At 33.8% G+C, this 24,990-nt stretch overlaps 1 protein-coding gene across 1 annotated transcript; it reads right to left on the reverse strand.

Moving 5' to 3' along the window:
• Window positions 1–451: 451 nt before the first annotated feature.
• Window positions 452–24,676, reverse strand: RXYLT1 (ribitol xylosyltransferase 1). The gene is made up of 6 exons (XM_074269756.1): window positions 24,252–24,676; window positions 22,620–22,790; window positions 17,793–17,895; window positions 5,968–6,279; window positions 3,570–3,740; window positions 452–1,538 (listed from the first exon to the last, which is right to left on the reverse strand). Exons 1-6 carry the CDS (start codon window positions 24,430–24,432, stop codon window positions 1,121–1,123), a joined length of 1,356 nt encoding a protein of 451 aa, XP_074125857.1. The 5' UTR covers window positions 24,433–24,676; the 3' UTR covers window positions 452–1,120.
• Between the last annotated feature and the right edge of the window lie 314 nt (window positions 24,677–24,990).

Raw genomic sequence — 24,990 nt, forward strand, 5'->3', positions numbered from 1 at the left:
ACATTTTATCTGTGAGAGCTATTGAGAGGCATTTTTGATAGAGGGCTAAACCTGGAGTTAGAATGAATTATCTCCTAAAAATCCTGGGAAATCTTTGCCCCAAACTCTTTCTATGCCAGTGATCAGAACTTTGTTTCTAACCCCAAACTTCTTGCTTTGATCCTCTTTTTCCTTTGACTATCTCTGACACCAGATCCTCCGATGGACCCATCCCTTGCCTACATAGCCACACTATCCTTTACAGTCAGTCATCTGACCAGTTTGATCTTGAAGACAGTTGCCTTTGGGGGACTCTGCATGGTGGTCTATTTCCCTTACAGGTTGCTGACAAAGTACACAATTACTTATAAATAATGTAAGTTAATAAACACATTTGACCTGCACAAAAAGACACAACAGAGTACCTTTGTAAAAGAACCATAGGATTTTAGAAAATGGGCACATAGTATGATAAGAGTTTAGAAAAATTTTAATTCCATTTCCTGGTTAAAGACAGGAAGATGGAGGTACATAAATCAATATACATTTACACCTCTATTCACAAGGACAAAAAGAGTAGTCTTAAGAATAAGAACCACAGAATTTTAGTAAATGAGCAAACAGGATGAGAAGTTAAAATTTCTAAGATTAAAATTAATTCCTTTTCCTGTCTCAACACAGGAAGAGTGAACTACATGAATATACACTCTTTATATTTACATATATACACATATACATGCAAATGTGTCTGTGAATATATGTATTTTTTCGTGTGTGTGTATGTGTGTATGTATGTATGTGTGTGTGTGTGTGTGTGTGTGTGTGTGTGTGTGTATGTGTGTCTTATATATCTGTATCTACAAAAAAACCTCAGCAGGGTAAGCCCAAGAATAAAGCCTTACAATTTTGTAAAGTGGGCAAAACAGGTGAGGCGGGTTAGCATTTTGAAGAAAATATTTAATTCTACTTCTTGTTTGAAGGCATGATGACTGAGCTACACACAGAGAAGTTCAGTATCCCAATGCTCAAAAGTCTAATAACTGTAATCACAAAACACATTTTTTCTTAAAAACACATAATACACTAAAAGTTTTGAAAAGTACATTTTCAATCATCTTTGAACTCGAGTTTAAATTAACAACTAAACTTTATCACTCATCAAAAAGGAGCGTTCTAAAATTTTAATGAATTTCACTCTGAGTTGTGCTTTGAAATGCTGATACCATGCAAGTAGTGCTTTTCTCCTTTCAACTTTTTCTTGTAAGCTCATATTTTTCTCTTTTTCTAAAATAGCAGAAAGTTGTTTCCAGTCTTTAATGAAGATAAAGGGGGCTCCCATAGCCTTAAGAAGCTGCAGTGGAGTTCTAGGAGATGTGTGTTCATTCCCACAAATTCCTGATGTCATTACATCTTCTACAACAGGAATGGAGCCATAGGAACAAGCCTCATAAATTCGGTAACATTCGGTGTTTACTCCTACAGGACACAATGTAAGATCACTTTGAAGTAAAGCATCTTGATAGTTCTTCAAACTTTCACGTGTTTCTTCAGGCTTCCACCTAGAAAACAAAAAAAGAAATGTGAATTCCCATTCTATACTAATTTTTTTCTTCAGACAAAAAATCATATCTTAATATTCAGAGATAGAAATAGTAAAAAGGAACATGTTGACAAATCAAAAAATCAAAATCTCATCTGAAAAGAACTAAGAGCATTGAGATTTGTTGATGTTTAAATTTACAATACAAAAGTAAAATTTTGAGACTACTGCTGAAGTTATTACAATTACCAATCTTTTTATCCAAAAGCTTCCTAAAAACTTTTATGACTAATACGTAAGTATATTTTTCCTATTTTTCTCTCATGACTGCTTTAAAGTAAAAAAAAATTTACTTTTTAAAACAGTATTTTATTTTTCCAAATACACATATAGTTTTCAACATTTGTCTTTTTTTAAATTTATAACTATTTTTTCAAGGTCTTTAACAATGAATGATTATAGACAGTTCAAATAGTTCATGTATAAACTAACACTGCAGTGCCAAATCTATTTCACAAAAATGTTAAAATGGCATATAAAAACCTGAAAATGGAAAGAATACTGGGGTGGGGCTGGATAGTACAGAATGAAGCAGTCCGTGCTGGAAAAAAACATGGTTCCAAGGTCATTAGATTCCCTTTTTTTAAAAAATTACATATATCTATATAAAGCTATTTATTTTCAAAACACATGCATAGACAGTTTTCAGCATTCCACCTTTGCAAAACTTTGTGTTCCATTTTTTTTCCCTCCCTCCCTTCCCCTTACCTCTTTCTCCAGACAGTAAGTAATTGAATACATTCAACAATTATTTTTGTAAGACTTTTGTGTTCTAAATTTTTTCTCCCTGCCTCCCATATCTGTCCACTCCCCAAGACAGCTAGAAATCTGATATAGGTTAAATATGTGCAATCCTTTTAAACATAGTTCCATATTTGTTAAGTTGTGCAAGAAAAATCTGATTAAAAAGGAAAAAAACAAACAAAAAAGGTGAAAATATAATGCTTCAAGTCATATTCAGTCTTCATAGTTCTTTCTCTAGATGCAAATGGCATTTTTCTATCCCAAATCTATTGGAATTACTTGGAATCCCTCTGTTGCTGAGAAGAACCAAGTCTATCACAGTTGATCATTACATAATCTTGTTACTGTGTACATTATCCTTTTGATTGCTCATTTCACTCAATATCAGTTCATGTTAAGTCTTTCCAGGCTTTTCTGAAATCAGCTGCTTATCTAAATTTATTTTAAAAGTTGTTGGGAAAGATTTTGATAGTCTAGAACAAAGAATCTACTAAAATAATTTCTATAATTAAAATTTCCTGCAGGGCTATTATTAAGAGCACATAATAAAATTTTTCTAGATTAATTTTACTGAAGGATTTTTAAACAAAGGGATTCAAATAATGCAACTCCAAGTTCCTACAAAAACAACTTTAAAAAATTCTAAAAATTTTCAAATAAGAATCTTACATTGATATTGATAGTTTGGTCCTGGGTTTTCCCCCCCTTAAAATATTTATTCAGATTGTCATGAAAAAAATATGAGATGATGATAATATTCATTTGTGTTAAATGAAGTAATCAGAAAGTTTCTTTTTAAGTTTTTTTCCCCCTTTTGCAAATGGTTCCCATTTTTCTTACGAGGTGTTGGTGGTTCTGAAACTGATGTAATGCCAGCTACAGAATCCTGAAATAGCACAATGAATGCCAGTGAGATAAATACTATATCTTCCTGGCATTCATTACATTTCAAGGATGTCAAATAACCTACTAAATGCTACTAAGGCAAGTTCTAGCAAATGGTTTTGCCTTTGACTGTCAGTATTATTCCAAGTCCACCCCACTGGAGCTTTTGCCCACCTTAAGGTCCTACTTTATATCTGTACAATCCCCTTAATCACTTTAGATATTTCTGTACAGAAAGTACAGAAACTATACTGAGAATTCAGGACACCTCTTGTGGACCTTTCATGAATGTCCCAGGCTAAAAAAGTCTTCCATCTGACCTTTGTAAACCAAGGGAATGTAGAAATGAAACAGAACTTACTCTTCTCTGGTTGCAATCCAACACAACTTATTGTTTTTATCATGTTTCAAAATGTCCATTAGCGTCTCCCTAGATGAATTTTTATAAATAGTTCCTAAGAAATTACACAAGAACGGTCTCTCATCATGCAACAACGACCAGGTAGGTTCCACCACAGGAAAATTCCTATATCTATAAAAATAAACATACAAATTAGTGCATAATATGTCATACTATTTTGCAATTCAATACTGAGGAATGAAATGTAGATCAAAAGATTAAGAAACTGAACTGTCATTTTTTTCAAACCACTGTCAACAAATCATTTTTAATAATTTACTCATGTTGATGAATATTAATGACAACTACTTCTTTCACTTTATATTAGAAAGAGTATTTATCTAAGGTGAATATGAATTTCCTTTTTATTCTTCTCATTGCCAATGTACGTTTATTGGTAGGTTATATTCAAAGCTTTGCAAGGATAACTTGTACATAATTCCAGCATGTTAGCTGATTGGGAGGTACCTAGATCAATAGTTTCCAAACTTTTGTTTTTCTAGGTTTTACAATATTTTACAATATATCTGTAAATTAAATATTCTATAATAGTGTCTGTAACTAAAAGCATATTATCATAAAAGTGGCTATGAATTCTTTTAAATTAACTTGTTTATTAATCATAATGGTATTGAAAAATACTAGCATTTAATTAAAAATTTGACATTATACATCAATAGAAGGCATTCTGCTTCTTATACTTGTCATAGTCGGTATTTTGTTGGTGCTAAATAAAAAAAAAAACAATGATGATAGAGATTTGTAATAAAAATAGTGGATGCTTGTGGCTCAGACTGCATCAGTTGGGAATGACTGCTCCAGCCCTCTTAATTTACTGTTGAGGAAACTGAGTATGAGAGAGGTTAAGTGACTTGCCCAAGGTCAGAGAACTAGAAACAGAATAAGAAGAACCAGATTTGCAGAGCACTGTTCTTTCTACCATATTGTCAAGTTTTTTTGTTAATTAATCTAATTTTTAAAAATTGCTATCAATAAGAATCATATGATTTTCAGATTGACTCCTCATCCCTCCATGAAACATAACAGAAACCTGTTTCATAATGTTTTTGTAAATTAGGATAAACCAAAAATAAATCCTGTCTTAAAAAAAAAAAATTAACAAGCCTGGTGTAATATAATTAATCTATAAGGAGAATTCTATTTTGCCCTCAGTTTCTAATATATCAATGCAGTTTTTTGGATAGTTTCTTGAAAAATGTTGTCTTATGTAGATTTTTTAAAAATTATAATCCAAAAATTCTTATATCATCTCTCCTGGATCTATTTTCTAGGTTTTCCCAATGAGAAATTTAACACTAAAAAATATATATTTTTTAAATTTTGTTTTATTGTATCTTGATGTTTCAGAGTCATTAGTTTCCACTTGTTCATTTCTAATTTTTAAGGAATTATATTCTTACTTTTCTATTTGGTTAATTCCATTTTTTAGGGAGTTATTTTCCTTCATAAATTTTTGCATATCATTTCACATGCTATTGACTCTTTTTTCATGATTCTCTTGCATTGTTCTCATTTCTTTTCCCAATTTTTCTACTTCCCTAATCTGCTTTTTAAACTCCTTTTAAAGCCAATCTAGGAGTTCTTTTTGGATCTGAGACGATATTACATTTTTCTGTGAGGCTTCACATGTAGCCATTTTGAAACTATCTTCTTCTAAGTTTAGGCTTGATCTTCCCTATCATGCCTCCTTATCAAGATCCTCATTATCACCATAGTAATATATATATTACTTCAGGGCTGGTGCTCTATCCACTGTCTCACCTAGCTGCCCCCATAGTAACTTTTTATAGTCAAGCTTTTTTTCTTCTTAATTTTTTTTTGCCCTTTTTTTTTTTTTTTTTTTAAATGACTGGGTGTTTTTATGTGAGAGGTTCAGCTCTGGTCCTGTATTGTCACAAGTTTTTTTTGTGCTTTCACTGGGTTTTATGGCTTAGCTGCTTGCTTTCTCAGGCAAGTAGGCATTCCTTCTAGCTTGTTTTATGGGTGGAGTTTTGTTGCTGGGTTGCTATGCTACCAATGTGAGTTATTAACAATTACATAAATAATTATATGTATATGTATAAATTATCACTTTATCCTATAAGCAATAAAGGAACCAATAAGGATTTCTGAACAGGATAGTAACATGGTCATGGAATCAAACATCAAACAAAATGTTTTGCCAAAAAGAATTTTAAAAACTCTGAATTCATTCTCTTAGTTGCAAATTCTTGCTTCTATACATTTTACCTGTTCCTAATGATTGCGGACAGATAACTTAATATTCCTGTCCTGAAAATTTTAAAATTGATTCTATAATCTTCCTTTTAATGGTATAAAAATTAAAGTGTATACTTACGTGGCTACCCCTAAGGGCCATTGGAAAACATCTTCTTCATTTATCCAAGGGCTATCATAGGTGACAAAAAGTAGTTCCACAAAGCCTCCATTTTTTTTAAGATATGGATAAATCCAATTGTTATTGCATTGTTCATTTCCAAGTAAGACAACAGCAACATGATGCAGTTTCCGAGCATCTAATAAGGTTTTTGTATAGAGTAACCACTGTACGGCGAAAGTGATCTTTTTATCTTCTCTTCCATTTAGAACAAGCACCACGTTATCCACAACTGAAAAGTATCCTGGGAGTAGGGTTGGACCAGTGATGAAGCTGTAATATTAGAACAAAGGAACTTGACATCTGGAAATGTTAAGAGATTTATTGCTGCAAATCTTGTCAAAATTCTACCCAATTCTTCATGGAAAGATTTCCTATAATTGTATAGTTCATCTTCATGTATAGTTGCTTTGAAGCCAAATTTTAAATGATGGGGTATGGCTGCAGAGTATTGTCAAATAATCACAGACCAAGAAAAACAGAATATGAGGTGTTATGGTCAAAGGGAAAGATAAACACATCCGGCTTCATGGTTCCTGCACCTTCCATAGATCAGGTACTGTGATAACAAGGAGCAGACATGCTATTGGAGAGATATTATATATATATATATATATATATATATATATATATATATATATATATATATATATATATATATATATATATATATATATATGTATGCATATAAAATCAATATAAGTTATTGTGGGAGGGAGATAGGGAAGACCAGAAGCTAGAAAAGCCAGGAAGAGTCTCATGTAAGAGGGAACACTTAAGATGAACTTCAAAGGAAATGAGGGATTCTAAAAACCTTAAAAAGAGGAAATACATTCCAGAAATAGGGGACAGCCTGGGCAAAGACATATAGATGGGAGATAGAACATAATTAATGTGTGAGGAACAATAAGACCACCAGTGTGGTTGGATTCACTGTTCCAAAGAGGGATTCTTATTTAGTAGCGTCTTCGGGCTGTGCTTTGGTCTCTGCTGCTTGACATATTATCAATCATTTGCATAAACATATAGATGGAACGGTTGTCAAAGTTATAAAAAAACAGAAAGAAGAGGAGAGATAGCTACAACATTATATGACAGTCAGAATTCAAAAAGATCCTGACAGGTAAACAGTCAAATTTAATAAGAAAACTAAATAGAAAATTTAATAATTATACTCCATGAATCTAGAAAATTGAAGATGAAACACACTACTCACTTCTTACCAGAGAAACAATGAACTTAAAATGGAGAGAGAGAGAGAGAGAGAGAGAGAGAGAGAGAGAGAGAGACACAGACAGACAGACATGTTTTTGGGGATGATCAATATGAGAGTTTGTTTTGCAGAACTATTTCTTTTTATGATTAAGTTTTATTTTTCATATATTTTTATTGTTCATGGACAGGAGAGGAGACAATAGCAAGTAAAGATTATAAATGTGTGTGAAAATAAATTAAAACTTAAAATAATCTATATGAAGGAGGGATTTGCTATAATAGTTTTCAAATGATCAGCCTCTGACTATTTTTTGTTGGCTGGAGGTGGATGCATGTGAAGGAGGGAGGCTATGTGGAAAGTAATAAATGAAAAATTTAAAAAATAATAATAATAGATAACCTTTATAGAGCATTTATTTTGTGCCAGGCACTGTGCTAATTGTTTTACAATTATTATCTCATCTTATCTGAATAACAAGAAGGAAGTCCTATTATTTATCTACATTTTACAGTGGAGAAAACTGAGGCACCCAGAGGAAAAGTGACTAGCCCAGCATTACCTAACTAGTAAGCATCTGAAGCTGAACTCAGTCTGATCTTAGCCACCTGGGAGAGCAGGGGTATGGAGCAGTTTACTTGTACAAGAGATTATGATAGATTGGGAATCCAAGTGAGACTCAGGGATCCTAAAAGTCATTTTCCCTATCTCTTTATAAGTCACTTTTTCCCTCAGAACTTGATGTTTGAAATCCTTGCAAGCTATAAGGTGTGTGTGTGTGTGTGTGTGTGTGTGTGTGTGTGTGTGTGTGTGTGTTCACATATGTGTATATGTGTTTGAGTGTGCAAGCACTATGAATATGCAAGACAGGTATTGGCCCCTATTGGCCCTTAAATGAATAGTTAATTATGAATGATCTTTATAGGAATGACTGCTTTACAGGACAGTATTTTTAGACTCCCATATCAATTGTGACTTTACTCACAAATCACTTTTACTTAATTTAGTTTGGGGGAATGAATTTAAGCTGAGAAACTGCTGGAGTTTATGCTCATCTATATAATGTAAATAATCTGTATGATTTTACTTTTCAGTTTTCATGCATTTTTATTTGAAATATAGAAAATCATAAATAATTAGTGCCCTTAAAGATACATTTAAAAATTTAATCAGTGATTTGATTAGCATTTATGAAATGTTTGTTTTGTGTACAGAGGACTATTTTAAATGTTTGTAGAAATATAAAGCTAACAGCAAAATGTGCAACATTTTTACATTACACAGTGCCTTATCAAATAGAGTTTAGCTAAACCATACTACTTTTTTTCTTCAAGTTCAAAAGAGCTGAGATTTTTCCAGAGTGTGTTCCCTTCTATTTCTTAGATGACAGTAATAAATATTTGTCACCAGAAAGAAAATCTTCTAGCAATGAATCAAGATATTACATATATTTTTAAATGCCATTTGAATCCATCTTAAAATAAGTTGTTATACATTTCCTGAGATCAGATATTTTAAAATTCTAAAGGCCAAAAAGAAGAAGGAATGATGATATAAAGTTAACTGAACTATTAACATAGTTAATATGTTAATATTAACAAGAATCTAATCAATAATATTTTAATAGAGACAATTCTTGACATATGCACAACATAGGAGAAAACCTGTTAACTCCAATTTGACAGAAGTGGACAAATAAACAGGAGGATCACTTCTTGTGACTGAAAAACTGAAAAAGGGGACAATTAAGGAATTTAATTAGCCCAAATTGGTATCTCTGGGAATTTACACTGGCACGAGGTTGGCTCTTTCCTCTTTATCCCTTAGTTACTATGGTTTTCCTGCTCCTTTGACAAGGATCTCTGTGCTCTGCCTCTCCCCTCTAGTCCCCGTACTACTATAACCCATGCTCCAGACCCCAGAGCCATTGGTTCAGAACTGGGTGAGTTCTCATTGGGATTGCTTGGCATGAAGGAAATCCATTTTTCTCAGAGAGACAGTGGTTTGGTTTTATAGTATTATAATTCTATTACATGGTGGGAACCAAATTACAAAATTTTATAATCCTAACAGCAAATGCCTTCCAAATTACTTATATTAAAACTTTAAAAAACATAACCAATTACTTATTTGGGGATGATCTACTATAATCTCCTTAATTTAGTAACTTTTTTGGGGGGGAATTCTCTCCAATGTGAGGAACAGCAACTTTTAGGTAACTGATAGTCTCAGAGCTGTCTCAAATACTGAGAGGTTGTCACTTGCCCTTTAGTACAGTTACTATGTATCAATCTATTTGATAGATAGTCCCTCTACTCACCATTCTATTCTGCTGTTCAATTGGGTACTTATTTATAGAAGCAGCTATCACACACTATTTTTTAAAAATCAGGCACAAATAAACACGAGTGCATGTTCCTGTGGAATTTGTGCATATATATCCTAATTGTGTACATATATTCGAATGTGCTTTTATATAGGTATTATGTTTGTACCATTATATACTTATCTGGTACATAATATCTATAAGTACATGGAAGGTCAGTACCATGTTGGGGACTGGTTATGTACAGTATATAATATAACCCAGAAAGAAAAAACAGAAATAATTCAATAATTCTCTACATGCAGAATTTTTAGCTAATATAATATACCTTTCTGTAAGACTAAAGATAGTTGGGAAAATATTTAAAAATATTTTCTATTATTGATTTGAATAATATCTTAACCCCAGTCTTTTAAAATTTAATTTTAAAATTAATTTTATAATTATAATTTTTTTGACATTTCATATGCATGGGTAATTTTTTTATAGCATTATCCCTTGTACTCACTTCTTTTCCGAATTTTCCCCTCCCTTCCTCCCTCTACCCCCTTCCCTAGATGACAGGCAATCCCATACATGTTTAATGTGTTATAGTATATCCTAGATACAATAAACCGAATTTCTTGTTGCATGGTAAGAATTTTAACCCCAGTCTTAATCACAAGTTATTTTGTAGAATACACTTTTATTTCATTTCTGTTTTAAATAACAAATTCTTTATAAGGATATTTATTTACTCACATTGAATTTTTAACTAATATAAAGATATACTACATTAGATCTTGGAATGAAGTAAAGAAGTAAAGAAAAAATGGATATGTAGAAAGTAAACTAAAAACAATTTGGTTTTTAAGTTATATGAAAGGCATACCTGCTTTATCTGTTCATGTACATATATATCATGGAGGATATTTTTACATATGCATACATACATATATGTGTGTATATACACACATATTTATTCATTTTTAATTGGTATTGATTATTGATGAATGTACTAATATATTACATATTTCTTACCAAATAATCACAGAAAACTGCCACAACAATGAATTTCTTTTATAACAAGTTTCCAGTAAAACTGTAAGGGGAAATTTTATTTTAACTTATAGCTACAGTAAAAAAAAATGTAGATCTGGAAATTAATGTAGTATGTATAGGAAAGAATGAAAAGAGCTCTGAATTGTTACAATTAGGTAGGTTAACACTGTAATCATGGACAATGACAAAGAGAAACAACTTTAGCAAAATGCTGGAAGACTTTATGAAATGATACAGAGTGAAGTGTGTAGAAACAGAACAATTTACATAGTAATATTATAAAGAAAAAACTTTCAAAGACTTATGAATTTTAATCTATCTAATGATCAGTCAAGCCGACAATGAAACAACGCTTTGACAAAGAGGTGATAAGACTCAAAGTAGAGAATGAAGTATAAATTCTTGAACATACCAAACATACATTTGTTTTGTTTACTTGACACAAGAACAGTTTCTCTTTTTCTAAATGGGGACAAGGAGAGAGCTACTAACAATGTTTCCTCCCCAAAAGAATAGTCAGAGATATTCACAGAAGAACTTAGATAAGCAGCACAATTCTAAAAGTAACAAGATGATTTTATAATTTATTTTTTAAAGCAAACTTCAGTGATGTCATTTTACATAAAATTCTGTTTTCTGTTCTACTATTTTTTTGGTATTCATGAAATTCAGATTAAAACAACAACACTACCACCACAAAAGATATGGTTCCTGAATTCAGAGAGTAAAATCTAGTGGAAGGAAAAAAAATCAACAGATTCGAAACAAGAATATATAATTAAGTGATAAGTGATGGTTCACATTGTAAGTGGTGTAATTCCAGTAAGTGGGAGATCAATGAGAATTGACTAGGACATGAAGCACTGGAGAGGATATTCTAGGAAAAGGAAAATGAACAATGAGAATATGGGTCAGTAAAGAGATTCATCTAATTAGAAGGAGGGGACAGAAGAGGAAGAAAATGAAGTGAGATAGAAGATGGATTAAGATTATAAAAAGTCTTTAAAATTTGGCAGATTTTTAGTTAGCTTCACTATGGAAAAGAGAAGAATAAAATATAACTTTATTTTTTCAATCCTACTTAGATGACTTAAGGAATGGTGGTACAATTTATAGAGATATAGAGATTTAGAGAAACAGTATCAAATATTAAGTTTGGATATGCCAAAATTGAACTTGTGTCACAAATACATTTATCACAAATTCAGAAAATTTCAAACTTCTTTTTTTTCCTTGTCCTTAGTACAATACTGATTTTCAGAAAATAGGAAAAGGAAAATATAGCTACTCAAAACGTCCTTAAACAATCTGAATTTAAGAAGCTTATAATTAATTTAAACTTGGGATATACTCTGAATAAGAAAATGGAAACTTAGAAAAGGGAATTTTAAATTTATAAAATAAAAACCCTGAGTGTTGACATTTTTAGAATAGACAAAAACTCACAATTAGATATACTAAAGCATAAAGGTTTTTAAAAAATAAAAAATGTTATATCTTACTTTGGAATACAAGCTAAAGGTGTATTAACTTCATTGATAAAGGGGATTCTATATTCAAGAAAATTATCTCTACAATGCAAGTTGGAATCATCTCTGCACTTTATATTCTTGGACAGTTGCCTAGATCTAGAACCTGCAGAAATTAAAATTATTTGCCCCTAGTCACACAGGTGGTATGTATCAAAAGTAAGCTTAAATTCAGTCTTTCTGGCTTCAAGGCTAACCTCTTATCTATTATACCATATTGCCTATTGCTTTTAATAATAGCAGTTAAAGAAAAATAATAAATGTCAGAATGTCATAAGACTCTTTCAACATAAATACTCTGAACAACTACATAAACACTACATAAACATTTGCATGAAAAGCAACCAAAGACCAGCCATTTAATCAAGTTCTTGGCTAAAATATCTAAAGTTCAGCAATTGCAAAACTTTTGTAAAATTGTGATTCATTTTGTAGCTACAGCTAATTAATTCACTAAACTATTTAATATCATTAAACTTTAAACTACAGTAAAATAATTAAGACCAATCTCAAAGGAAATTTTAAATCAATTCATGTGAAAGAACTAGAAAAGTGAAATGTGACTTACAAGTTAATTTCACAGCTTTAGCCCCTGGCAGTTTTCCACTTTTTAGGTCAATGCATCATTTTTAGTTCCTGCTTTCTATTCATCTTGACTTCTCAGGCCTGACATCTTGGCCTAGCTTTCTAGTCCCTGCTAAGACCCCAATTCCAAAGTTCTAGGTAATTCCAGGCTCTAAACTCTCTCTATTCTAGATTTTGGGTCTCCATGGTTAGGAAATTGAAGTACAAACCTCACTTTGTCCAAAAGATAGGTGTGCACAATTCACTCAAATACTTCTTTTACCTTCATGAACTCCCCTTCTCATGTATACAAAAGGAAGAAATTTTTTTTTTTTTTTTTTTTTTTTTTTAGGTTGGGGTTAAGTGACTTGCCCAGGGTCACACAGATAGGAAGTGTTAAGTATCTGAGATCCGATTTGAACTTGGGTCCTCCTGAATTCAAGGCTGGTGCTCTATCCACTGCGCCACCTAGCTGCCCCAAAAGGAAGAAATTTAAACAAACAAACAAAAAAGTCAAAACATGACTTTTTATATCGTTTGCTTTTTAAATTTATAGATGACACGAGGCTGGAAGGAATATTATTTACAAGCTGAATGTCAGAATAAGGATTCCAAAAGATCACAACAAACTAGAATGAGCCAAATCTAATTATATAGATTCCTAGGAAATTTTAGTTTAAATCATGTTTCAAAGTGTGGGATGAAGATTACAATAGTTCATGTGAAAAAGACCTAATAAACTGCAAAAGAACTGAGTCCAATATAATAAAAGTTTATATTTTAAATCCTCCCCCCCTCAAATTTGCAGCTCTTTTAGAAAATATGTTCTAAGGCAGAGAAACATTTGCTTAAATTTGGAACTATGCCCAAAGAACTATCAAAATGTGCATACTTGTTGATCAAGCAGTGTTTCTACTGGGCTTATATCCCAAAAAGATCTTAAAGGAAGGAAAGAGACCCACATGTGCAAAAATGTTTGTGGCAGACATCTTTGTAGTGGCAAGAAAGTGGAAACTGAGTGGATGCCCATCAGTTGGAGAATGTCATTGACATCCTAATCCTTTTTCAAACTGAGGAGACTGATTAAACACAAAAGGAGAAAGTTTGATTGAAGAGCAGTAAATAAAATAAAAAAGAAAAAGACAATAAAAATGATAATACAAACTAAAAGATATTTTTTAAAAGATGAAAAAAATCATTGAACCTTTTGCTAATTGATAGAGAGAAAAATCAAATGAACAAAATAAAAAAAATGAATGAGGTGGATTCATAAACAAAAAAGAGAAAATAAAATTATTAGAACACACAACTTATAATTTTATGCTAGCAAAACTCAGAATTTATATGAAATGATTATCTACAAAACCAACTTTGCTTTTTAACATCACAGAGAAGATAAAACTCTCTCTTGATACTCTGCAAATGAGGGTCTTATTTAGTTAAAAAAAAAAAAAAAAAAAAAAAAGGACCCTTTGAAAGAATTGGTGACAGTTTTGTGGACCTGAATAAATTTGAATGGGAACTTTCATTGAATTCCCATAGGAGGGAGTAGTTTCTTAATAGGCTTCTAAAGGCCTCCAAAATTGGCAGCATTTCCCCCTAGAAACGGGGAGTAAAGTTTTAGCAGGTTAGCAATAGAACACTGATTGGGTAGCAATCTTGTATAAGTCCTAGAGAATAGTATCCAGACTCTGAGACAGGTTACATGAAAGTCCCATAAAACTTCTTGGTTACTTTGCTGCAGAAGAAAATAGGGATTCTAAGAGGCACAAATGAGGAAAGTGCATGAAGAATATCTAGCCTATGGGAAATGGGATGTCTTGCAAGCAGGCTAATTTGGCTGAACTGTCAAATGCAAGGATAATAATGTGTTATAAGCCTGGATAGGTTAAAGCCATATTTTGAAAGGCTTTAAATGCCAGAGAATCTTGTGTTTTAAACTGGAGGAAAAATAGAGCCAGTAGAGCTTTATGAAAAATATGATGACATGATCAGAATTGTGGTTTATGAAAATAAAACTATGTGGTAGCTCTGTGGAATATGAATTGGAAGTAGGAAGGAAATCTCAGGCAGGGAGACCAATTAGATTATTGCAATGGTTCAAGGTGACAAACAAAATATAAATTAGACTATCTGAATGGAAAGAAGGGGACATATGAAAAAGATGTGGAAGCTGAATTGATATCACAAGGCAATTAATTGGACAGGGGCGTAGAGAGAGCTGAGGTAGTTGTTTGTCCTTTAGGAAGCTGATGTTATGACTTGCAAGTAAACTGGTCATAAGTGAGCCAGGCTGCACAAAGTCCCCAGCATTCCTCTTTTTTCTGAGCTACCGCGATCCTATGTCAACTTGACAGATCAGGCTGCCTGGAGATGGTCGCAGGGCAACAGGGAGCTGAAGGAGAGGGAGACTCAAGGATGCCTCCAAGATTTTGGATATTGGTAAGTGAAAGGGTGGTGGTGCTATAATCAGAAATCAAGATGTAAGGGAGAGATATGGGTTTTGAGGAAAAGAAAACAAATTATGAATTTGAGATGTTTACCGGATATTCAGGGCCCTGCTGGTGCTATGGATTGGAATGAGAAGAAACATCTCAAAAAATGCCTGGCAAAAAGTAGGTATTTCCTACAAGGTAGAGGGCAGAGGCAGAGTGTGAACCCTAGTCCAGACTAGAACTTCAGGGAAGCCTGTATCTAGCAAAACATGCTCATTCATCACTCTCCATGACCCTGAGTTTGATGTGTGTACAGACCTCATGACTGAGAAAAACAAAAAATCGACTAAAAGTATGTGTTCAGTCAGAAAAAAAAAGAAACATAACTTCCACAGCTGTTTATACACATTGTGGATTTGCTCTATAAAAATTTTGTCCTTCCAACAACTAAGTGGACTGCTCGCTTGCATCCTGCCTGACCCGTGCTTTTCTTATCAGCTTAACCCTGAGCCCAGGTTGGGTCTGCTGGATGGACCCAATACTCCATAACTTAACTGGACTGAACTGAATGTCCATATTAAAATGAGTTAGTTCCTCTGAATGTTATGTCAATTTATAGGTTATTGGATAAAGAGCTCATATTTAAACACATAGTCTAAAAGACTTCTCCTTGGTACCTTCTGCTTCTTTTTGTGTGATTCTACTTTCATTAATAAACAAAGAAGCCAAGGAGGGGGATGAAGGTGTTTCAGAGGGTGACCCTTAGGCCGGACCTGGAAAGCAAACCTATACAACGTTCTTCTGGAAAGAATATCCATTAAAGCTCTTTTGCTTCAAACTTTCAGAACAAAGGGTCTCTCCTGTGTCTCCATGATTCACCAGAGAAAAAGCTTTTTTGTAGAAAGATTCTTTTAAATATCACGTGGGAGAAAAGATTCTCTTCCTTTTCAAACATGCCTCCAGAGAGCAATATTGTCTTATGAGAGTAATGGACTTTGTCCAGTTCTTTGATAGTCTATATGGAATGCTAGAAAAGATTCCTATTTGATGAGCACATATACAAATTTATAAGAACAAATGGATGATTATCAAATCTTCAGGTGACTCAAAACCAAGCAAAAGAATTAATATTCTGAATGAAAGACTTGGAATTTAAAAGAAAAAAAAATATTCTGAGAGACTAAAATGATAGGCTTTGACTAAGAAGATTAATGCTAATTAAAGTAAATGTAAAGACCTACTTTAAATTTAAAAATCAGCTAAAAAAATGCATGATGTGGAAGAAATGGACAGAAATTCATTCAGTTTAAAAAATCCTGTGGGTTTTCATGCACTGCAAACTCACTATACATCAAGAGCATGGCAAAGCAGACAAGAAGGTGAATACAACACCCAGAAAAGCTAAAACTTTATAGCCACCTTGTTATCAAATTTAACAAAAATCTGATGCTTTTAAAGTGAGATTACTTTGAAAAGATCCACATGGAAAAAAATTATCTTTTAGTGTTAGGCCCATTCTCGCCTAACTAATGCCAATCGTCCTAATGTCCAGGCCTATCAGAGATTCTGGTAAATATAATATCAACCTTACTTCTGTTTTAAGGTCCCCAGAATCCTCCGGCTGCTGTCTCATAGGGAAGCAGTTTTAAGCACAACAGAGCACCCGAGAGTTTTGGCAAACAAGCTTAGACTTTATTCACATGATTCACATCTACTCTAGCATCTCCTGTAACTATCTTGGTACTGCTATGGTGCCCCATGTTGGGCGCCAAATGTAATGACAGAGTTAGTACCCTGGATACCTTAGAGTCAGCTGAAGTCAGGATAAGCAAAAGTCTTTATTCTTGGTCTTTTGGGGTTGCCTTCAGGGGATTAGATATAGGAATCTCCACACCTGCTTTCTCTCTCTCCACCGCCAAAGAATGATCCCACTTCTTAAACCATTTAATAAAGTTCATGTATAAAATAATGTTGTAACAAGTCAGGTCTCAGAATGTCAGTAACAACCTTCATACTAATTTATTTGGTTTAGAAAAGAAACATGATTGTAATAAGGAGACAAAAATTTTAAAAATTCGTATGTCAATACTTTAAAAAGATATCTTCCTCATACCTCTATTCTCTAAGAAGTCCGCAAAGATTCAACATTATAAAAACTAAAGCTTAATGTATACTCTTTACATGATCAAGAACCATCTTTAAAATGCAACAGGCATATGCAATCAGGAAACATGCAAAATGCTTTTGGATTTATTTAATGTAATCCTGTCTTCTTGTCAAAGCTGATTGGTAATGAAAAATAACTGATGTTCCAAAATTTTTTGACAAAATGTCCAAAGACACCATTTTAAACTTTAATTTGTTATCTGAGATGTTTATTTCCCTATTCTTTTCAGTAAGTATACTGAATCAAAATTAATTTAAGTAAATATATTTCTCTCTGACCATTTCTGTTCCTACTTAGAAAGTAATGTTGCTATAGTACCTAGCTTCTTAAATTGTGGTTTGGGACTCCATATGGAGTCTTGTATCTGAATGTTGGGGTCATGAAATTATGATTTATTATCAGTAAATGTTTCATTTGAATATCTATTTTGGATAGAAAGGGGTCAGAAGTGGAAAAAGTTTAGGATCTGCTATCACACAATTAAAAAATTAAAAGGTTGCACAATTGGTACCGGAAATATGTTCTTCCTGCTTTTAAGTTTCCTTCTCTCCACTGAGCAGTAACATCAGCAGGTTCAAGTAGACCTTCAAAAATATGCTGCCACAGATAAAGACCTGGTAACAAGAAAAAATTAAAATTATATGTGTGTATGCATGTATATATATGTATATATCTACAATACAGTCCTGTATAAAGTAGGAAACTACTTATTTCAATTAGCTAGAGAAACATTTCTCTTCCTTTATGAATTTTCTCTAATGATATTAATATACCAATTAATAACTGCTTAAAATAAGCTCCATGCTAAAAACAAACTTATCAATATTTTAACATTACTAATATGCTAACTTGTTTTATGGATTAGAATACTGTCTTTATTGTTCCCCCTTTTTTTGTAGAGATAGTGGTGAGGAACAAGGTGGGTTCACCAGGTTAGAATATACAATGTCAATTTTCTTTAAAAAAAAAAAACAAAACACAACAAACTATTTATTGATTGGTTTTGTTGGATTTTTTTTCTTTGATCTTTTTTTGTCTTTTTCCTTTTTATACAGAGAGGAGAAAAAGAATGAATGGGAACATCTAGGCAATCTTGTTAAATACCATACAATATCAATGTTAGTCATTATTAAAATATACCCATGTATATATAAAACATAAGTAAGACTTCATCTATAGTAGCCCATGAATATTTGGCTGGATCACAAGTTTTAACATCTAAAAGTGGGCATTGCATAAATCGTTAAATTGTTCTCTCTTGCTTAATTAAAAGATATTCAAAATTTGCTCTAGAATTCTATATTCTAGTAGAACAAATAATAAGGTGATACATAGCTACATTGAGAATAAATATTACAAATAAATACAAAGTAGTTAAGTGCAAGGTTATTTGGGAGAGAGAACATTATCAATTGAGGGGATTAAAAAAGGCTTCATGGAGGTGCTGGGACTGCATTTCAAAAGAGAGAAATCTATGAAATGAGGTATGAGAGACATGGAATGCCTCTCCAACACTGGAGACAGCACTAAGATGTGAAGATGGGTCACAGAGTGCCACATGTAATAACAGAAAAGGTCAGACATGGGAACTGCTAAACTGATATTCTTTAAGCACAAGTCTGAATTTAATCTTCTTAGGAAACGATTCCTTGCTTTCTTAGGACCTCTAAGATAAAATGTAATCTCTTCTGTTTGGTAGTTAAAGTCTCTTACACCTGGTTCTTATCTATCTTTTTATACTTGTTACTCTTGACAAAATCAGTGGTCAAGTCAAACTAATAGTCTTGCTATTCCTTCTAATCCTCGGTTCTGTTCCTCTGCTGACAGCTTCCCTTTCTGAAATGCACATCTTAAATTCTCCTTTTTGGAATTCATGGCTTCTTTAAAAGCTCAATTCAAGGGTAACTTCCTACTTGAATCTTTTCCTGGTCCTCTAACCTGGATGCTATGGTTTTCCTTTTGAAATAATTTATTTAATTAGTATTTACTTATATACAAGGATATTGCTTTCTTCCAAAAGAATATTGGCTCTTATAGGTCAGAGAAAATTTTGTTTTTGTATGCTTAGAGTTTAGAATAATGCCTGATATATTGTAGATTCTTAATAACTGTTGACTGATGTGGGAGAAAGGGAAAGAAATTGTCCATACTTTAATAATAGTTTTATACTTTAACAGAGATAGAAATGGTTATAGACAAAAAGACAATTCCAGACACCAGTGTATAGATGCAGGTCACCTAAAGATTCAAACAAGTAAATACTGAAATAGAAAACAGGTTAAGGATAAGAAGATCACATTGCATTCAATTTTAACAACTCCAAATATATTTACTGATGTGAATATAAACAAAAATATCTCCTGTTGATTAAAAAAACCAACCAATCAACTTTTGGTCTAGTAGAATAAAAATACAGAGCCTTAAAGGTTTTTTTCTTGGAAGATGTTGCATATGTTAAAATCATGCAAGATTTTATAATAGGTGAGACCATGAAGATAACTTTGAGACTGAGAAGAACATTACATTTCAAGCTGGAAAATCCCTGGTAACCTTTAAGAAAATGTGCTTCCTAATCTGGAATTATATGAAGAGCATGGTTAAAATGTCCACAGCCTCTGGGAACCATGGACTCCTCTGAAAAGGCAGTGACAAAAATAAAGGTCTTGCATACTTCAAAATATGTATAATAGCACATTTTGTATAGCAAAGAACTAGAAACAAAGACCATCAACTGGGCAATAACTAAAATTGTTGGCACACGAATGTAATGGAACATTACTGTGTGTGAAAGAAAGATTGATACAGAAAATCAAGGAAAACACTTACATGAACTAATGCAAAGTGAAATAAGCAGAACTAAGAAAACAAAAAGTACAATGAACATTACAAAATTAATGATAAAAAGAGCAAAATGATAAAATTGTTAGTAGAGTTCCATAAACAAAACTAGTTCAAGAAGAGATGACAAGGTACTTCTTGGTGCTGAATGCGGTAAAGTCACAATTGGTTCTTTGAAGAAATGGAAAACAAGGATATAGAATACTGCATATGCCAAATTTTTTCAATATGCTACTTAGTTAGTTTCAAATCTTTTCTCCTCATTTTTATTCTTTATTATAAATGATGACTCTCCAGAAGGGAGAGGAAAGATATGTTGGGAAATTTAAGAGCTGTAAAATTAAACAATTAAAAAAGAACATAAGCTTCCATGTTTTTGCTCATGTATTCTTCACTTTCAGTTATCTCATATCTCCTTCATGGGTTTGGACCACTGCCTATAATGTCAAACTTTTTACAACATGTAAGTTTTGATAACCTTCTCCCCCTCTTTTAAGTTTTTCATTATAAAAGATGACTCTTGGGATGGAGGAGATGCATTAGAAAAGTCAAGTGATATACAAACAAAACATAACAATAAAATTTTTTTTTAAAAAAGGAACATTTTCATATCTTTACCCTCACCTGTAATAACATTCTCAGATTTTCTTTCTATACAAATCTTAAGCACATTTCAAGACTTCTAGCTATCCAAATTTATCTTTCTCTCTTTGAATTTCTTACAGCATTTAATCAATACTTAATTTTATACTGTCTTTTTGGTGATCAATATTGTTTTATGTATTCTTAGTCCAGGCTTGCCAATTTAACTGTAAGTGTTATGAGAGGAAAGACCAAGTGTTTTACTTCCGTATTGCTCACAATGCTTAGCAAGTGTAGAAAAAGATGGATTCAATCAACAAATATTGTTGCTTACTGTATACATAAGTATACTGGAAGAGAAGAGATATAAAAGTTGATTCTGGACCTAAAGAAGGTTATAGTCTGAAAGGAAAAACAAAAGAAAACACTTTTTTTCATAACAATGAAGTGGATAAGTATTATCTCCTGGACAAGAAGAGGTGATAAATTAGAAGGATTAAATGTCTTCACCATGGGCCAAATAGAACTGAAATTATAATTTACGTCTTCTGATTAAAAATCAGCACTTTTCTAAAATACACTACCTTCTAATATAGCATACTGATCATTCAAAAACTACTTGTTAATACAATTAAATTGAATATAATACTGCTATACAGTACCTCTGCCTAAAACTATACTCTAAATTTTTTTTTTTTGGGGGGGGGGAGAATCTAACACATGATTTCATCAGTGTAAGAAACTCCCTCTCTTAATATCTACAACAATTTGCCTAAGGCACTGAAAGTGCATGTGCCTTGCCAAAGTCCCGATGGTAAAAATCAGAAGTCTTCATATCTTGAAGACTAGCTAAAAGCTAAAATACTAAAGAGCAAAATAGGGAAAACACTGATTTCCTTTTATGTCTACATAAATACATGCTTATTTCTGTAAAGTTGAAAAATGGCAAGATAACTTTGAAAAAGAATTCGAGTAACTTCCCAACCCCCCCCCCCATTTATAAAATTATTACACTATTATAAAGAAAAACATCTCTGAAAGATTTAGGTACCATCTGAAATCATCTGACTGAGAGATGAGGGAGTCAAGGTTCAGATGGAGATAAACATTTTCTGACTTGAGCAATATATGAATTTGTTTTGTTTCTTTAAGCTCATTTCCATGAGATTATTGTTGTCGTCATTGTTTTTTGGGGGAAGTGGTAACTCAGGTAAGGGAAACAGCCATAGTAATCAAAGAAAAGAGAGCCACTGTGTGAGTTTTAAAAATGCACAGAATAGAACTGAAGGTCTTCAGAAGGAGCTATAGCCAAGCAAGACAACATTGCAATTAACATGTTTAACTTAGTAAAAAATATATATATATATAAGCTGAATATATAATGAGTGATTTGTGAACCACGTCCAATCCTTTTTTTTTTTAAATATATTTTAATAGTTTTTATTTACCAGATATATGCATGGGTATTTTACAACATTGACAACTGCCAAACCTTTTGTTCTAATTTTTCCCCTCCTTCCCCCAGATGGCAGGTTGACCAGGACATGTTAAATATGCTAAAGTATAAATTAAATACATGTATACATGTCCAAACAGTTATTTTGCTGTACAAAAAGAATTGGACTTTGAAATAGTGTACCATTAGCCCGTGAAGGAAATCCAAAATGTAGGCGATGTCCAATCCTTTTAATGGTTATTCTGTGCATATGGAAATGTCCATTTGTTGATACTGATAATCAGAATAACAAGAATTTTAAAAGAATACTTTCAGTAAAATATCATGTAATATATTCTTCTAAGAGCTTAATAATCAGTCATGGATGAAAATAAGATGCATTCAAAAATGCCAACTTAATATATAATGTTTACAAGAACCCTTATTTTGTGAGACATTTTACTACAATTTTATATAACTCACCAATGGCAGCCTTTCCCCAGATCTGTACCTTGAGGTCTGTTTTTTCGTTCTCAGGTGGCTTTTTTTTAAACAACTCAGGAATAGTTTCATATCTCTGTAGGAAATCAAAGTGCCTAATTTGATCATCTGGTTCCCAGGGATTCCATTCTTCATTTATCAAAGAAGAGAATTCTGTGTTTTAAAAAGTTATAGCATTGAAAAGCAAGTTAATATGGTATCAGAAACACTTTCAGGAATTCTTTATGAAAGGTTACCAGGAGATATAAAGAACTTTAAAATGCGTATATCTAAGGGGATACTTTAAGTAGAGTCCAGGACATACTCACTAATCCAGATGTAGCTTTCTTCAAATAATTTAAATGTTAGATGTACCTTTTTCATCAGAAATGTAGTAGTTTATTGTGGAAATGATGAAAAAAATCAATCCAATGTAATGTGCCCAAGGTAAAAATTTAAAAGTAGTAGCTAGGTCATTGTTGGAAACATTTCCAAGTTCCAAAAGAACTTGAGAATGAAAATGTGAAGTAATACAGATTTCCTCTCCACAATTGTATAACTATTTCATCCAGACTGTCAAAGCTGGAGCAAGCTGATTTCAAACACTGGTATAAAATGCTGAATGTTTATAGAGTCCAAAGGGAAAAATAGGTTCCTTAACTTGATATATCTTAATTTACTGATTTATAAAACATACACATATATAATGTATGCATTTATAAAATTAAAAATTAGGTATAAATATGTAATTTTGCTTAAAACATATAAATTATGTAATTATAAAGTACAAAGTGATCCTTCCTGAAACCTCATTAGGTTGTAGCCGAAATGGATGTCTGATAGAGGTAGTCCCCAGCTTGGTCAGAATTATTCAGCACCTGACCGGGCCACTTAATTTAACACTAGGGTCACCCTGGATCCGACATTTAACTCTTCAGGGTCTCTGTAAAATGAGGGAAAACAATTTCCAAAGACTTTCTCTCCTCCCAAATCCATCTAAATTCTAGGATCCCACAACAGGGGATTTTCTGGTCACATTTCTGAATTTCTCTAGACACTTTTTTACAAGTATTATCATTTGGATTTTTTTTTTTTTTTTTTTTGGTGAGGCTTTGGGATCGAGTCCTTTGATTCAAGTCACACAGCCAGTGTTAAGTGGCTGAGGCCGAATTTGAACTCAGGTCCTCCTGACTTTCTGTACTCTATCCACTTCGCCATCTAGGTGCCTCCCATCATTAGATTTTCCCACAATTAGGGAAACAGACACACGGGGCCGAAGTGCATGATGCGGTGCAGGGGATTATGATTTCAGGCAGGTAGCTAGGGTCACAGGATCGGGAAAGGTCTGAGGCGGGACTTGAATTCGAGTCTTCCCGCCCCCAGCTCGAGGTCATGCGCACGAGGCGCCCCGGGTTCTCGGGACAGGGCGGAGGGGGCGTGGCTAGAGGAGCCGCCCGAAGCCTCTTCCCCACAAGGACGCCCCGTAGGCCGGGCGCGGGGCGGGGTGGGGGGGGCGGAGTTTGTCTGGATTTAGCCCTCGCCGCCGCCCCAGCCTCCGCCGGGCCCCGCTAGTGGGGAAGGAGGAGGGGAGAGAGGGAGGGAAGAAGAGTGAAGGGGGAGGGGTGGGTTCGGTACCTCCGCGGCTGCTGCGCCGGCCCTTTCCTATGGCCGTTCCGTCCTTCGGGCCTCGCGGGGAGGTTGCGGCGCTCCGGCGGCCTCGGCGGTTGCCGAAGAAGACGCTGTAGGCGGCATAGAGCGAGAAGATGCAGTATGCGGCCACGAGCGCCGAGGCCAAGCGCTTCCGCGTGAGCCGCATTCCGCCTCAGGATGCCATGGCCGCCGCTGCGGCAGCCGCGGCTCCCCGGAGCAGAAACCTAGCTGGCGCGTGGCGCGCGATCACCACCCTACTCCCCCTCCCCGCCCTCGCCCAACCCCCACTCCGGAGGCGGAGATCCCGCTGCGGGTCAGAGTGCGCGGCGTGCGCCCCGCTCCCCGGGCCTGGGGAACCCGAGCGGCCTGACTCCTTTGTGCTTGGTGGGCGGCTGCACCCACGTGCGCATGAGCCGGCTGCGCGGTACGGGCGCTCTTATTCGACCCTCGGGCTCTCTGGCTTTAGTATTTTTAAATTTAAAAAAAAAAAAAATGAAAACTCATTCCTACTTGGTGAAAAAGAAAGGAAGAAAAGCCCCCAAATATTAATAATTATTAGAAAGAGAAAGAAGAGATCCTTTAATGAAAAAATAAAAAGGAAAGACCTTGAATCATGAGAGAAACCAAAAAATAAGAAAGAGAGCACGGATCATAAGGAAGGAAGACAACCGCCAACATGGGAACAAGAATCTTTATAAAATGAAGGAAAGGCAATATATAACCT

The sequence above is a fragment of the Sminthopsis crassicaudata genome, chromosome 5 (genome assembly GCF_048593235.1).
Source record: "Sminthopsis crassicaudata isolate SCR6 chromosome 5, ASM4859323v1, whole genome shotgun sequence".
Classification (NCBI taxonomy): domain Eukaryota; kingdom Metazoa; phylum Chordata; class Mammalia; order Dasyuromorphia; family Dasyuridae; genus Sminthopsis; species Sminthopsis crassicaudata.